The 17583-nt window shown below is 34.2% G+C and overlaps 1 protein-coding gene across 1 annotated transcript; it reads right to left on the bottom strand.

Annotated features, from left to right (window-relative positions):
* Nucleotides 1-15825: 15825 nt before the first annotated feature.
* Nucleotides 15826-17537, bottom strand: cyp33 (peptidylprolyl isomerase cyclophilin-33). The gene is made up of 4 exons (XM_073969083.1): nucleotides 16840-17537; nucleotides 16370-16774; nucleotides 16140-16312; nucleotides 15826-16009 (listed from the first exon to the last, which is right to left on the bottom strand). Exons 1-4 carry the CDS (start codon nucleotides 17038-17040, stop codon nucleotides 15865-15867), a joined length of 924 nt encoding a protein of 307 aa, XP_073825184.1. The 5' UTR covers nucleotides 17041-17537; the 3' UTR covers nucleotides 15826-15864.
* Nucleotides 17538-17583: the final 46 nt, after the last annotated feature.

Here is a 17583-nt window from a genome sequence, read left to right as displayed (position 1 = left end):
TCAATTCCAAAGGAGATATCCTTTCCGTTAAAACCCTTGTTGATTTTACATCCATCTTTACTGCCGAAGCTGCTGGGATTTTGGAAGCCATTAACATAGCAAATATAAATTACTCCACCTTTACAACACAATATTTGACACTGATATAATTCCTCATTCATGGAAATCAGCAGTTATTATTCCGATACCTAAACCAAATAACAGCAGATCAGAGTTTTCCTCATATCGGCCAATATCTTTATTGTCCTGCCTCTCAAAACTGTTGGAGCGTATAATTTCCAACCGCTTATCATGGTTTATGAATGCTCGTAACCTGATTTCAACCAACCAAGTTGCATATAAAGCTAACCAAGGCTGCACCGACGTGCTTCTGCACATTGACTACTATGCTTCCAAAGCTATTTCTACCAGGAGTCACACTTCAGTTCTTTCAATCGACTTCGAAAAAGCATTCGATCGTATAGGAATACATATAATTTTAGATGCCTTAAAATTATGGGGTGTTGGTCACAAAATGTTGAACTTCATTAAGGCTTTTTTAACTGGTCGCAATTTTGTAGTCAGAATCAACAACTTTTATTCGAACCAATTTGCAATGGAAAATGGCATACCGCAAGGATCCCCGCTGTCAGTCTTACTCTTCCAAATAGCCTTTAATGAAATCAGCAAAATCATAAGCAAACATCCCAGAATTTATCATTGCCTGTACGCTGACGACCTTTATGTTCTTAGCTCCAATACAGACAACAATGTTATTAACAATCAATTCTCTAATATTATAAATGACATAAGTACTTGGGCCAAGACATCTGGCGCCAAAATATCACCGTCTAAGACTTCAATTTTACATATATGTCGGAAGCACAACTGTAAACCTACAGACATTTCCACTAATGGTATGAACATACCATACGTAAACAAACAAAAAATTTTGGGAATTATCTTTGAAAAAAACTATCGATGGAAAGAGCACATATTCAAATTGAAGAAGGACCTCATACCTCGGTCAAATATTATAAAATATCTTTCATCCAGGAGTTTTGTACATATCAATACCCTCACTTACTTAGTAAAAACTCGTGTACTTAGCAAGATTGACTACGGTTTGTTCCTTTTTGGCGATAGTCCCACTTCTACTTTAAAACAAATAAAAACAGTATACCATGATAGCCTTAGATCCAGTATCTATGCATACAGAACAACACCCATCAAAACACTACTTATTGAAACTGGTTTACCTTCTCTTGAGCAAAGGATTCTCGAGTCAAGAAATATGTTGTTGCCGAAAGTTCTATCGTCTAAGTCTTCTGTTATTTACTCCAATGTCTCTAAAGTTATGTCAGCAAAAAGGAAACCTAAAAAGCTATCGGCCATTTATAATTCAATAAAATACAATGTAGTAAATTTTAAGAAGCAGGTTACATGCTTCAAAACCAAGTTCCCAACAGTTAATGCATGTGACACATCTCTCAGTACTCTAGAGAAAAGTAAAACTCCTAATGAAATTTACGCACAACATTTTCAACATTTCTCCTCCAAACACTCTACTTACCAGTTTTTATACACCGATGCTTCAAAAACAATCTGCACTACTTCATACGCTGTTGTCAATTCCAAAGGAGATATCCTTTCCGTTAAAACCCTTGTTGATTTTACATCCATCTTTACTGCCGAAGCTGCTGGGATTTTGGAAGCCATTAACATAGCAGCTTCTTCCAAACATGAAACTATTATTTTCACTGATAGCTTATCCGTTCTCAAGGCTGTGTCGTGTATATCAAACAACAACTGGGCCTCAGTAAACAAAATTCGTGACATGCTTATCCAACAACAATAATATAAAACTATACTGGATACCTGGTCACGTCGGTATTAAAGGAAACGAATTTGCTGACAAAGCTGCTAAATATGCATGCTCAGCAACTTTGATGTTCGATAGCATAATCGAAAAAAATTGATTTAAAAACTTATTTCAAACATGAACTAAAGGAACAATGCAAACAGTAGCAACTGTTATATAATCATATCCACTACAACCAAGTCAATCCCAACAATATAAAACCTGTATATCCTACCAACGTTCATAAAAATGAAATACGCATATTTTCACGTCTTCGAATGGGACATAGTATAGCTACACATCAACACCTATTAAACAAAAATGTAGACAACAAATGTCCAAATTGCAATAGCATCTGCACCGTTCAACATATTTTAGAAGGATGCACCTCTTTCAATAATGCCCGCCTCACCTACCTCAACAATGATGGACTGAATATCCTCAAATACCCCACAGCAGCAAACATCAACAAAATATATAACTACATAAAGCAAATCAAAATAACCTTATAACATAATTTTAAGTTTTGAATTTTTTACCAGTTTTAGCTGATGGCCATTGTAGCCAATGCTATTTCATCTGTTATTAACAGTGTATTAACTACATTGTTAATATTATAATAAATAAATAAATAATATTGTTGTCTTGCTTCTCACCAATGAAATCTGTATATTTCATTTTCGTAGTACATCAAAAAGTCAAAACAGAATTGATCTTTTGATTTCCACTGCAAGAATCTAAAGACCGCTGCACATACGGCGCGTTGAGCGTTGCGATACAACAACCACATGAAAACTTCAAGAACAAACTTGGCATCACTTACACATTTTTCATGTGGTTGTTGTTTTCAACGCGCAACGCGTCACACAACGGACCGTATGTATTTGGCCCATAAGAATCATAATAGAAAATCGATCTTTTGATTTTCTATGAAGTCAAAAGTCGACTTCGATTTTTAGATTCTTCCAATCAAAAAATTGAGAAATCGATCAAGGCCTGGATACATAAGCAACCTCGCCTACTTGCCTTGCTTTCCTGCTTCATTTCTGACATAACAAAAATAAAAGAATAAAGAAGGCCGAACCAATTTCGAACTAGGTCGCCCTTTTCTTTTTTATTCTTTTATCAGAAGCAAGCAAGGTAAGCAGGTGAGGCAGCTTATGTACCCAGGCTTTTACTCGAAAATCGACAGTGCCGAACAAGAAGAGCGAAGCCACAAATGTAAGTCGATTTGCGTTGTTTCGATTTGCGTTAACAAAAAAATAATAGATTTTGTTTCGATCTGCGATTTGCGTTGTATAAAAAAATAATATATGTATGTATTTGGCTATGAATATCGTGAAGATGATATTCATGGGTTCTTAACGTCACAAGATAACAAAATTATGACATGTTCACACGAGCGTTTCAATTACGTTGTTCGCCTGTCTAACGACGTACACGAATTAACCCGTTTCCACGACACCATTCGTAATTAACAGAAACGTAAACAAAATGTCTTCCATTTTTGTTTCCTTGTTTTCACGTAAATTTGAACCGAAAACACATAAATGAACAGGAAAAGCAATAGACTTTCCTTCAAATGTATCTTCTATATTTAACTACGCACTTTTCATTAATTTTTTCCATAAATTCTGAATAATTTTGTATTTTCAATATATTTTTATTTGTTTAAATTTTCAAAATTAAAGAGAGAGAGAGACGTGTCAGAACAATGTTTGTGTATACAGACTTTCAGTTATTTGTTTCCTTTTTGTTTCTGATTTTTTACGCGATTTTCAACTAAATGTGTGTGGAATTAAAGGCCTGTGTGTGTGGAATTAAAGCAGTGTTCACAGCAACAACAAATTCAACCGCTGCATTTGTGTTGTGGACACACACGAGGTTATCTATCCCTCTCTAGATAAACATCGTGTGCGTTAATTCATTGCTAAAACAAAGAAGATGATCGGTGGTGAGAGCAACGTTCAAACTCACCACAATTGAGATTGTGTGTGTTCACACAGACACGGCTCACGAGCCCAGTGGTGATTAACACTGAATTAAAGGCCTGCGTACATAAGCTGCCTTGCCTGCTTACCTTGCTTACTTCTGATAAAAGAATAAAAAAGATAAGGGCAACCCAGTCGAAATTTCCTCGGCCTTCTTTATTCTTTTATTTTTATTATGTCAAAAATGAAGCAGGAAAGCAAGGCAATCAGGCGGAGCAGCTTATGTACGCAGGCCTTAAGAAGGAAACACATCCTTCTTCCTTCTGCTTCTATATAAAATATTTAGTTCATTAATTTTCATTCATCTCTTTTCTTTTTTTCTAAAAATTTTTGTGTTTTCAACAAATTTTTCTATTTTGAATTTAGACATGTCAAAATTAATTTTTTCGATAAATTCTCTCATTTGTTAGGGATGGGACTTTTTATTCGTCGTTCAGAGAGTATTTCTACTCTAACAACGTAGAAAAATCGTCGTTCGTCCATAGAATTTTATGTGGGGAAATAAGTAATTTATTCGTAGTTATGGGTCGAACAACGAATAGAGAACGAACGACGTACCGTGGAAACGGCACATTAGCAACGAATATCAAAGCTAAGCAACTTATAAACAAAGCATTTGAAATGTTTGTGGACAACGATTCAGAAAATACAGCGGTAATTGTTATAAAGAAATATTTTTACCAAAAAATTTATTTTACCAAAAATAAACAGCTTTTCTCAGAGAAATTGGCATAATATGACGACTGTTTAAAAAAATAATAATGAAAAAATAAATTTATAGGATGAATTTATACTATTTTAGTTCGGTAGACGCAAGGCGACTGCCTTCTACTCTTGATTTATTGTTGACCGATGTGCCCACATACATATGTATATACAAACAGTTAAGGCCGTCAATAATTTGGGATCAGATCATCTACCAATTTTAATCGAAGTCAATAGAAATGTTGATCAGTCTGAAAATTTATTTTATGATTTCAGTAAAGCCAATTGGAATCGATTCAAATCACATATTAATAGAAATCCATCTATAAATCATGATGCCGATACGTCTAACATTGATACTGATCATATTGACCATCTGTAGTGCGATTCTGTAACTCCTTAACGACAGAATTAACGACGATTGTCGGTAGTTAACGATAATTTTCGGTAAGTGCTATTCTGTAACAAATTTTAACGATTTTTGTCGGTAAATTTTGTCGTTAATTACCGAAAATTATTGTTAAGTTAACAACCAAAAAAAGTAGTTGTTAGGTCTTAACGACAGTATATTATTGCAATATTTTGCTGATTTCTTTTAAAAAAAGGCGTTTTCATTTAAAAATATGTATGTTAATGAGGTAAATATACAAATTCCGCATTATTGATCTATGTTGACAACTTTCGGTGGATAAATTTCGTGACCACGAACTCATATGGCCATAATTATGTGAGTCGATATCGAGTTTTTTCGAACCGAGTACTAGAGCTGGCAAAAAATCGATGGCACTATCGATAATATCGATTGGTTTTTAAAAATTCAATATCGATAGATAGTTTTGCCTATCGATATTATCGGAATAAAAACCCCTAACCTGTAATCCATTGAAATAAATAGAAATTTCGCTACTTTTCGCTTATGTGTGTGTATGAAAGTAAGTCCGTAGTCACACGTACAAATTTTTCGGTAAAATAAAATGTATTTTTTTACGTTTTTAATAAAATAAAAGCATTTGTTTATTCTCCTTTACATTTCTGTGAACTACTTTTGCATAATTTCAAGAAAATCATTGACATTTCCGCCATTTTTATCTCCAAATTAATGGCGACGACAACTTAACGATAATATCGATAGCAATCGATATTTTAAAACATTATATCGAAAATATCTAATGTTGGGAATATCGATGGTTTGCCAGCTCTACCGAGTACCCAAAGTTGGTATGATAACATTCGGTATCGAGTAAAATTATCGAGTTATCGATCAATTTTCTGCGAGACATTTCTCGTTGCTACATTACCAATCGTAAACAAGCAAAAGGAAAGAAAATGCAAGAAAAGTAATGTGCAAATTGAATCTTGCTTTCGTTTATGCAAAATACAGATAAATTAGTTAATAAATGTGAAGATTTCTGAACAAAGTAAGAATAATAATAAGTCGTGCGCCGCACCGCCATATTTGGAACATATAGCCAAAATTGTATATTCATGATCGCAAATCTATAGTCATGTAAATAAAATTTGATGAAAATAACATTTTCTATAAACAAAACTTACTATCATAGAGTTAAGGTTGTGATAGCCTTTTCTGTTAAAGAACATATGCTCATTTTCCGTTGGTTTTTGTAGGCCAAAATGGGTTCCGCCAACACATCCAATTACTAATATAATTTTGTTAATTATTGCATGATATATTAAATATTATATACGAACCTCCAGGAATTCCATATTTGGTATAAAATGATTCCTTACATATAGTAGATTGCTCTGGAGAAAATCGTATATGTTGTGGGCATAGTTTTCGCTCCATTTCATTTACAACATGTTTAACAATTTTTGATGTAACACTCTGACACAGACCTAAAATTAAATCATTCCCTATAGTATATTGGAAACCGCCACTTCCCAAAAGGGACAACGTTGCTGCCAACTGCAAAATTGGGGGGACAGATTTTGAACTTTGGCACGAAAATTCCAAACAAGAAAGTACATAACGGAAAGCCTCTTTTGTCAGCCTGAATCTCTGTAGAAATCTGCGAAGAAATATAATATACATTTTAAATTGATCAATTTATGATTTATACTTTAAAACACATACGCAGCTTCCGGTAAAGATAAAGGTTCACTGTGTGAACGAATTTGTTTACGAATTAAATTAATGTTGTCATCTTCTTCGTCAGAAGAAGATAACAAGAATAACACAGATAGATCCATTTTATTATTTTATGTTCATTTCTTATAAAAATTGCGCCAATCAAGAATGTTTCTAATAATTCTGCCAAAACAACCGTACGTTTATTAAGGTAGATGCATTATCAATATGTCACAACAATTTAAAAAAGGATTTCCAAACATTAATAATGTTCTTATTTTCTTACCACAACTTTATTCCGAAATTATTATTCAAAGTATTTTTCAAAAAATTTCACAAAAATTTACATTTTTTCATTCATAATAATGCTTTTTTTCGTTTTTGTTTTAAAATAAATACTTTTTCGGCATCTACCTATAATTATGTTCCTTAAAGAAAATTCAGGCTTTCACAGTTCGATTACCGGTTTTCACAGTTCGATTACCGGTTACTATCGAAAAAATCGATAACAATGCTTAAACGTTTTCGACCGAGACTTATAATGCCGTTTCTTTATCGTGTCGAAAACAAATTCACGAGTAATTTCTCGATCGAATCGACTCACATAATTAGGCCCCAGGTGGTTGGTTCAAAAAGTAGTTCAAATTCTCAAAATACCTACAGTCAGGGACAAAAGTTTACATACACCCCATAAATCTCAGGTTTTAGGACAAGTGATGATTTTTACGAAATTCCAAGTATGCAGTTTTATTTCTTCTCACTAATAAACAATATTTGAAAAAGCAAAAGTATAATCCATAATACAAATAACGGTAAATTTTACAAAAACCAAAAAATGGTGGGGACAAAAGTTTACATACACCCCAAGGAAATTGTGTATTGCCGTAGAATTTATGGAATTAGCGGCAAAATTTCAACATTTTATTGTTTCAGCGAACGACTCTGGGTGTCCAAGATATATTTTAGAGAAACAAAAATAATTTTTGCGGGTTAAATGACGTTATTTAAGGTCAGAATTCTTGTATTCCTCATCAAAGCTGACCCTTGCTTAATTCTTTGCGTTTTAAGGTATTGTACTTTATAAAAATCATAAAATTAGTGTCAGATGGCAAATCTTGAGACCCTAGAAAGCTTTGAAATTGTTCCTGTTCATAATATACCTTCCTGGAAGTCGATAATGCACGTTTTTTCTCAGATTTTGCTTGAAGTTAATAGATTCTGAAGAATTCTTTGCGCAAATTACATCCAGAAGGCTTTGAAGTGCCTTGTAATATGGTCTGATACAATCCTTGGACATCAATTGACTCAGAAATGTACAATTATCCGAAAGTTTTCGCCCCTATAGTGACGGTAATTATCATAATACAAAAACGACATTGTTCACGGTACAAATTTCAAGCTTTTTTGGTAGTGTTTATATTTTGATGCTATGGAAGCTTTGGGAGCAGGTTTGTAACAGAATATTTCACATTTCTGGTTCAACTGATGTCCAAGGATTGTATCAGACCATATTACAAGGCAATTCAAGGTCTACGGTATGCAATTTGCGCAAAGAATTCGGCGGAATCTATTAACTTCTAGCGAAATCACAGGGAAAACGTGCCGTATCCACGTCCAGGAAGGTATATTATGAGCAAGAACAACTTCAAAGCTTTCTTGAGTCTCAAAATTTGCCATCTGACACTAATTTTATGCTTTTTATAAAGTACTATACCTTAAAACACAAAGATGAGGAATACCAGAATTCTGACCTTAAATAACGTCATTTAAGCCCCAAAAATAATTTTTGTTTCTCTAAAATATATCTTGGACACCCAGAGACGTTCCCTGAAACAATAAAATGCATAAAATTTGCCGCTAATTCCATAAATACTACGGTAATACATAATTTCCTTGGGGTGTATGTAAACTTTTGTCCCCACCATTTTTTGGTTTTTGTAAAATTTACCGTTATTTGTATTATGGATTATACTTTTGTTGTTTCAAATATTGTTTATTAGTGAGAAGAAATAAAACTGCATACTTGGAATTTCGTAAAAGTCATTACATGTCATAAAACCCGAGATTTATGGGGTGTATGTAAACTTTTGTCCCTGACTGTATATTGAAAATGTTTAGTGGAGACGTGTTGTGACCGCTAGGACATTCAAATGGCAAATTACAGGTAGTTCGGTTAAAAATTGTAGCTAAAATCCTCAACATACCGAAAGTCGGGAGGTATCGTGGATCCACGATCTCATTTCAAATTTTAAACCTCAATCTTTGTCTAGTTCTTCTTTTAATTGCGCTATTCAGAATTCCATTACAAGCGCCAAAACCGAAAATATGATCCTACCTTTGTAATTAGACAAAATAAAACAGCGACTTAAATACATACATATAGGATCTACCACATTTATATTTCTATATCACACACACACACTCATTACATCTATTAAACATAAATCATGCAGCTTCTGTTGCTACACCACACACGGTGTATAGATAGATGCACACTTCCTTAGATTGTTGGCAAATTTATTGGTCCACTATAAATCCATTAAATAGAGATATTCTGCATTTTTGGCTTGCCGAGCTATTACATAACTGATAACATATCCTGGAATAAAACCACCAAAGTCTGTGTCAATCATGTATTGTTCATTTTCCTCCTTACTTTACTCACATAAACATTTGATGCTTCCAATCCCACGGCCGCGGGTTCTTTCGTACCGGATCGACCCGAAACTATAGCTAGCGGCTGCCAACCCAGCATCAAACCTGTGCTTCTACGTAGGTTTCTATGCTTCAACAGCAAATGTTGTTACAACAACAACATTTGATGCTTTACCCTTGTTTAACGCATTGTTGGAGTACATGCGGATACTTATTTTCGGCACATTCCTCCAAACAGCAGTCCTTTTTCCAGATTTATGCGATTTATGTTCAGTAGTTGCGAAGGAATTATCTTTTTAACACAAAAATTCATTAATAAATATTAAAATATAATATTTGACATTTTTGCTTTCCATCGATATTCGTCGGTATGTGCTAACGATTTCTACAATCGGTAACATAAAGTTACAGAATAGCACATTCGTTAACTCAACCGAATATTTTCGTTAACTACCGATGTCGGTTCGATATTAAAAAAAGTTACAGAATCGCACTACTGGTAACCAATCTAACCAACAGCATCAAAGAAGCTGTTGAATTCAGTGTCCCCAAATGTTACTTTAAAAGTAAGAGTAATGAAATTCCCAGAAACGTAAAAGAAATGATTCTATTTCGAAATATCTACAAACGAAATCGGAAACGCTTTAGAGACCCAATTGATAGGCATCAAATGAATGTTCTAAACAGAAGAATAAATGCAGAGTTAACTGATTATCGTAACAAAAATTGGAACCAAATGCTATCTAATTTGGATAAAGCATCTTCGCCTTTTTGGAAAATATCTCAGGTGCTGAAGAAAAAGACCAACGTTATTCCAGCCCTTAGAATGTAAAATGAAGTATTTTTTACTTAGGAAGAAAAGTGTGAAGTTTTTGCAGAAACTTTTCTTAAAAATCATACAGTATCTACATGTTGTTGTTGTAACAGCATATAATGCTGGGTTGGCAGCCGCTGGCCGAAACACTTTTGGTTTCGGGTCAATCCGGTACGTAAGAACCCACTGCCGTGGGATTGAACAGTATCTACATCGTTTAGTGATAGTAATACTAGTGATAGTAATACTATCAGAGAGGTAATGAACGATGTACATGATATAAATATTTCGATACCTGAACCATCAAGATTAAAGTTCACAACAATAGATAAAGTAAAAAAATTAATTAAAAAACCAAAGAACAAGAAAGCACCAGGAATTGACGAAATTAGCAATAAATGCTTAAAAATGCTTCCTAGGAATGCAATCAAATATCTGACAAAAATTCTCAATGCCTGTCTAAAACACTGCTATTTTCCTCGAGAATGGAAACTTTCTAAAGTTATACCAATCCGAAAAGTAAACAAATCTTGTGACGATCCTAAATCATACAGACCAATAAGTTTGCTATCACCCGTCAGTAAGATATACGAAAAAATTATACAAGAAATGCTGAATGAGTTTATCGAAAGAAATGATATTTTACCACATCCACAATTCGGTTTTCGAAAGCAGCATAACACTTGCCAACCACTTGTACAAATCAGAAACATGGTTAAAAACAATTTCAATGAGTCATTGTCTACAGGCATGGTACTGTTAGATATAAAAGCGGCTTTTGACGGAGTTTGGCATAACGGCTTTATATATAAGATGAAGAAATTTGGGTTTCCTCTTCAACTCATTAAAATTGTAAGCAGTTACCTTGATCGTCGACGATTTTGCGTACATATTGGAAAAACTAAATCTAGAATTGTGCATATACCTAATGGTTGCCCCCAAGGTTCCTGTATATCCCCAATTTTATATAATATGTATATTTACTGCCGATATACCCCATATAGAAAACTGCACTGTTTCTGTATTTGCTGATGACACTTCATTATTAAGTGCTGGGCTTTATTCAAATATCATATCTCGTCATCTCCAACAAGGACTAAATACATTAAATGACTATTTTAAAAAATGGAAAATCATGGTAAATCCAGAAAAAACTCAAGCAATTTATTTTTTATTTTTTTATTTATTTTTCCCGCAAACGAAAACCATTCTTTTTGCCAAAATCTCCACTTCTTTTCCTCGGTCACAACATAGAATGGAAAGTCAATGTGAAATATTTGGGATTCATTCTTGACAGAAAACTAATCTTTGCTGAACATATATCTTATATCGTCAATAAAATAAATAAAATCATACGAATTATGTACCCATTAATAAATCGTAAATCGGACCTAAATATTGAAAACAAAAAACTTATTTTGAAATCAATATTTTTGCCAATAATTTTCTATTGCGCACCTCTTTTCTCACCAGCGGCAAATAATCACATAAAGAAATTACAAGTGATTCAAAACAAGTTACTGAAATTAATTTTCAATCTCCCATGGCATTATTCAACACAACGGCTCCATGCACTGTATGGATTCCATCTCGTCAAAGACAAAATCGAAATATACAGAACTAACATTGATATCGATGTATTTCTTCGTGTTTTGTCCATATTAATGAACTTGTTTCATAAATGGATTTATATCCACGCCTTCTAGTCAACTAAATTTAAGGTTTTATTTTTTTTCCTTACATAAAAATTACATTATGAAAAATCATTGCTCATTATGTTATTAACTAATGGGCCGATTCCGTACAGCGAGGCGAGTCGTGTCGCGTTGCCAAATGCAATTTTTAGATTCCGTACGGCAATATTCGCCTGACGCCGTCAAATTTTGTCGCTGTAATGTTCATTTTCCGGCGACAACAAATTAGCTGTCGCCGTTCATTTTTACTAACGAATAAAAATAAAATAAAAAAAAAATAAAAATAACTTGTTATTGACGATTATTTTCTATCGCTGTACGTAGTGCATTTTTTAAATTTTGTCACAGAGACGATAGACGACGCGACATGACTCGCCTCGCTGTACGGAATCGGCCCATAAATATAATATTTAAGCACATGGTATAATAAGAAAGGTATGACAGAGCTCACAGCTGATTACATTTTTTTTTTCGTTAGTGACCGACTTGTGTCAAACCGATTTTGATATGTTTTGTTTGGATTGTTCACATTGTGACAAATTTCAAAGAGTAAATATATACACACATACATACATAACAGAATTTTCATTTGAAACAAAACAAATTGTAGTCGAAATAAAAATAAATTTAACACAAAAGATGATGTTAACGAGCGAGAAATGAGTTCAATAATATATTAAAAGTGAAATGGACCGAGAACATTTCATGAAAGTAATGACGAAAAGGCTACTAGCGCGCGATAAATCTCGAACAGATCAACCAATTCGGTAAAAAAATTGGCGCTCGTTTTTGTCCAAATTTAGATCACGTTTAAAAATATTGATGCACCCCCTCGGGTACCTGCACCACAAAACTTCAAAAATTTTCGCAAAAATGGTGCGCATCACTGTCACGGATCTGTCGAAGAAAGTAACCAATTTGGTCCATACTTTTTGTATCGTAATATTTCTACAAGAAGTACATACATACATACATCAGTTTCGAATATGGACTATGTATATTAAGACCTGCTCTCGTATCGTTTTGATCCTGAGAAAATAGGTCGAAACCGTAAAAACCCCTACGGTCATCATATGTAGTTGGAACAAGATACTGAGTTGATGCAAACTTTGCATATCATAATATTTCTGACAATCTTAGATAAAGTTGGAAGATGGTACTTATCGGTCCCCACCTTCCGGTAACTCCCCGACACAACTAAGGCATTTTTGTTAAGTGAAGTTCAAGATTGTTCGAAGATTCTTTGCAATTTTTTGATGCTACTCATTGTGCTTCTGTTTATAGCGATATTATTTTATTCATGGGTAAGCCCATGCTTAAGATTTACGTAGTCCTTACCGCGGTACAATGTTAAGCACGCCTGTAAGCCACATTTCTGTGTATTTGGTTAGATTCAGACTCGTCCACAAGAATGTGTCTTGATACTTCCTCTTATAAAGCAATAGGCCGGTCTTTGGTAAGCTATGCGGCGCCAGCGTGGTATGCAAATGTTAGTACTACGCAGTAGAAGAATATTAAAACCTGCCGGAAGTGGAAGTTTTTCTGTTGCATCAGAACAACATGATGTTGTTGTAGTGCCTGCTTGATTGCTACCGCCGTTAGAATCCCTGCTACGATCTAGTGGACAGTCTACAAGAACCCGGGCACGTCAGGAGAGATATTCATGAGGACCAAAGGTATAGTCGAGAACCCCTAGATTAACGAACTTATCAGGCAGGTTTGAATAGCATTCACACTGATGCAGTCGCGCAGGCAAACCCTTGATACAGTGTAAATGCCGAACTTGGGGACAATTCCCCAACCATCACAGCAGAAGAACGTCATCTGCCAAGACAAACACGAGTAGTTTTAAGTGAGTTAAGATTTGGACGATGCAGGCGCCTAAATTCGTATTGGGTCCGAATTGACGCCACGATACCCATCACATTCATTTGTTTAGCTGTCAAGAACTCCCTCACCTGTCTCATGATTCTTTATGGACGCAACCAGACCAAGTTGCAGAATTTTTGAGTGTGGATACAGAGGAACCGGAACCAGATAACTGAAATAATACCCGAACCAGCATATTTGCGTTGCTACAACTGCATCTTTTGCAGTAACGTTGTTTGCAGATCCGCATAAAACATATTTGCTCTTTTGTACAACGTTCTATTTATTTTTTCAACATTTTATTAATTTTGAAAATTGAATATTATATGAAACAAACATAAACAAAAGTTGAAGTTTGTCACCACTGCCAATTTTGAAAGAAAGCGGGCATACGTGTAGGGTTGATTTTCTATGATTTTTTCGAACCTGTTCTACCTTCCTTATTCTACCATGATTTAAGCAGAAAAGGAAATAGTATTTTCTAAACTCTTTGTATTCTTATTTGTAACACTGATTGTACTCGAAATGTCAAATAAATAAACAAACAAACTATTTTAAGCGCCCCATACACTATAAAATTTTGATGTCAACATTCGTAGTAGTATGTGTACATTTTTCAAAATGTGAGAATGTGTGTGTGTATTTTATGGATTGAGGAAAATCAAAACAGTTTTGCTTTTCAAAATGAAACCCAATCAATCCGATGAATATGGTTTATTTTCAAAATTGTCAAAAAGAAATTTTGAAAAAAGAAAACATTGTGTTTGGGAAGAAATAAAAAAATTGAGTTCATTCGTTTTTTAGAGGAAAATTTGAAGATTTCGGTTGCTGGTTGAAGGCTGATTGAATGCTTTCCTACACACTTATCAAGCACACACGTACAGAAGGAGTTCATCGGATGGACAAGCCAATTTGATAGTTTATGGCCCGCTTTAGTTAAGTTTTTCGTAAATGGACTAATGTTGATGTTCCTTACATGCTAGTAATTGGTCTGTTCCAGAATTGCAAGAATCTACTAATTTGTACTATTTTTTTCGATAACATAAAGAGAAAATTGTTATCGTAGTAAAAAATAGTAACTTCTTGCAGGTTCTGGAACAGAGCAAATAATAATATAATTTTTTGGTCTGTTCCAGAACTGCAAGAATCTACAATTTTTTACTATTTTCTTCGATAACATAAAGGAAAAATTGTTATCGTAGTAAAAAATAGTAGATTCATGCAGGTTCTGGAACAGAGCAATAATGGCATTGGTATCATTAAAGATTAAAAACCACATTCGCATGAATTTTTAGTGCAAAATTTAGAAAAAAGATTCTAGAAAACAATTTTGGAACCAATTAAAAAATTCTTCACACAAACATGTGTTTCGATTTGCGTTGTTTCGCATTGCTTTGAAGTTTGCCGGAACCAATTATTAACGCAAATCGAGCTATTAGTGTATTTAAAATTTATGACAGTGTGTTAATAAGATTGTACGCCCGCAAGCTACAAAACAAGAAAAAATAAAAACATTTGCTATTTTTTGCATGCTCTTTCTTTGCGTTCGGATCGTATGTGTGTGAATTGCCGATAATCTTCGTAACCAGCGGCACTGGTCTAAACTACAAGGAAATTTTAAAAGAAATTGAGAAGAAAATTTTCCATTCCAATTTGGACGAATAAACACGGATTATATGAATGCAAGGGCGGGATATAGTTCCAATAGTTATTTGTCCGGAATAGTTCCTACAAAAAGACATGCAAGAGGGCCTCCTTTTATCAGAAATTAAGCGGAGCAAGAAAATCAGCCCGCGAGACTTTATAGTCTTACCAGTAGGCCTATTCTGTAACTTTTATCGATTGAAAAGTTGTTAAAATTTCTTTTGTTTTTGTAACAACTACAAAACAAACAAATGAAATTGTTGTAAAATAAACAATGAGTAAAGTTGTTAAAAACTTACAGAATAGGTACCCTGGGGGCCTATTCTGTAATTTTTTAACAACTTTACTCATTGTTTATTTTACAACAATTTCATTTGTTTGTTTTGTAGTTGTTACAAAAGCAAAAGAAATTTTAACAACTTTTCAATCGACAAAACTTACAGAATAGGCCTACAGAAATGACTTAAGTAAGAAAGACAGCCGCCTATATAATGAGTACTTATTAATAAATTAAACCAACCATATATTTACATATGTATGTATATTTTGTACCTTCCTTTAAGTTATTTCAATTCACCACATGCATATATTACAACTTTGCTGGATGTCGCACCAGTTTTTGAACCGACTCGTTCAATTTTCCTTACTACATCTGCGCCACTTATAACATGTCCAAATACCACATGCTTATTGTCCAGCCAATCTGTTCTAAAAATACGAAACATTGCAGTAAGTTATTTTCTCAAGTGAGAACGTAAAATGCATAAGTATATGACTCTCCACGCGAAGCACAATTGCATAAATGTCTACACAATTTATAAACATTTAGATAACTTACTTTGTAGTGCAGATAAAGAATTGTGAACCATTTGTGTTTGGACCCGAATTTGCCATAGATAATGTTCCAAAGCCGTTATGTTTTAAAGTAAAATTTTCATCGGCAAACTTTTTACCGTATATCGATTTGCCACCCGTGCCATTATTGTTTGTGAAATCTCCTCCCTGGCACATCTGAAATAAAACAAATATTTTGAATAAATTTCTGCAATATGTAAATAGCCTACTTACAAATTCTGGTATAATCCGATGGAAAGAACTTCCTTTATAGCCAAACCCATGTTCATGTGTACATAAAGCACGGAAATTCTCAGCTGTTTTGGGAACCACATCGGCTCTAAGCAACATGACAATGCGACCCACATCATTGCCTGCTATCCGTATATCAAAATATACTTGTGGATTGCGCTTTTCACTTTTTTCAATGACAGCAGGAGCGCTGGATGGTGTTTGTGGTTCTTCTGTGTTTGTTTCTCCATTACCGTTTTCCGCCTCGGTCTTTTCTGCTAATGTTGCTCCGGCATGCTTCTGTAGCCAATCATCATCAGCCCAAACTGGTTTGAAACTACCTTCTTTAATGCGTACAGGTTTAGCCAAATTAACACGAATTGTTCGTCCACAAAGCTCGGCATCATTCTAAATTAGAACAGATACAGAAAAGTATAATTACTGGTCTACAAAATACATATTTTACGACGTACCATATTGTCAATCGCCGCAGCTGCATCTTCTGGAGATTCGTATTCTATGAAAGCAAAGCCTCTGTGCTTCTGTGTTTCATAATCTACTGGCATTTGTATGTCAGCAATGTCTCCAAACGGTATGAAGGCATCATTCAAAAGTTTCTCATTGACTTCATCAGCCAATGAACCGACGTAAACAGTACGTTTGTCATTGGACATTTTGACGGTTATATTTATTTATATTTATATCAGTTATATTCTATATACATTTATCTTTTATACAATTTAATAGCAATGGGACAAGTGGAATTCAGCCAAACGAAACCAACTAAGTACCAAATCGTTTACAGACAGAACTCCTCAAAATACTTTATTTAATCATTCGAGATTTTAATTTGGATGTTATCGTTTATGTTCACTATATAACTTCCTGGATACTTAATGGTGGATTAAACTAAATGCCAATGAACAAGTTTTACTTTACTTTAGTTTGGTTTGGGGGTATTTACTGGGAGAACACGCCGGCAGAAAACGTTTACGTTGTTGGAGATGAGATACAAACAAGACGATAAAAGAAAATCACCGATAAAAATCAGTAACCAAAACAAACAGAATGAGGATGGCAGATGGGTCTGTAGGTCGAAAATGACGGTGCCAGAAGGATCTATAGATTTTAACAATTTCCCAACAACAACAATTTAGGCTGGGTACACACTAGAGCTGGCAAACCATCGATATTCCCAACATTAGATATTTGCGATA

This window comes from Musca autumnalis, unplaced genomic scaffold (genome assembly GCF_047663935.1).
Source record: "Musca autumnalis isolate F117 unplaced genomic scaffold, ASM4766393v1 scaffold_2, whole genome shotgun sequence".
NCBI classification, from domain to species: domain Eukaryota; kingdom Metazoa; phylum Arthropoda; class Insecta; order Diptera; family Muscidae; genus Musca; species Musca autumnalis.
Note: the sequence above shows the minus strand (reverse complement) of the source record. Positions and strands in the feature narration are given on the sequence as shown.

Excerpts from the sequence above, each read along its gene's own strand:
- cyp33 (XM_073969083.1), bottom strand. The coding sequence starts at position 17,040 with ATGTCCAATGACAAACGTACTGTTTACGTCGGTTCATTGGCTGATGAA. Across the intron at positions 16,313-16,369 it reads ATCGGATTATACCAGAATTT|ATGTGCCAGGGAGGAGATTT; the intron begins GTAAGTAGGCTA and ends GTTTTATTTCAG. Across the intron at positions 16,010-16,139 it reads TTCTTTATCTGCACTACAAA|AACAGATTGGCTGGACAATA; the intron begins GTAAGTTATCTA and ends TCGTATTTTTAG.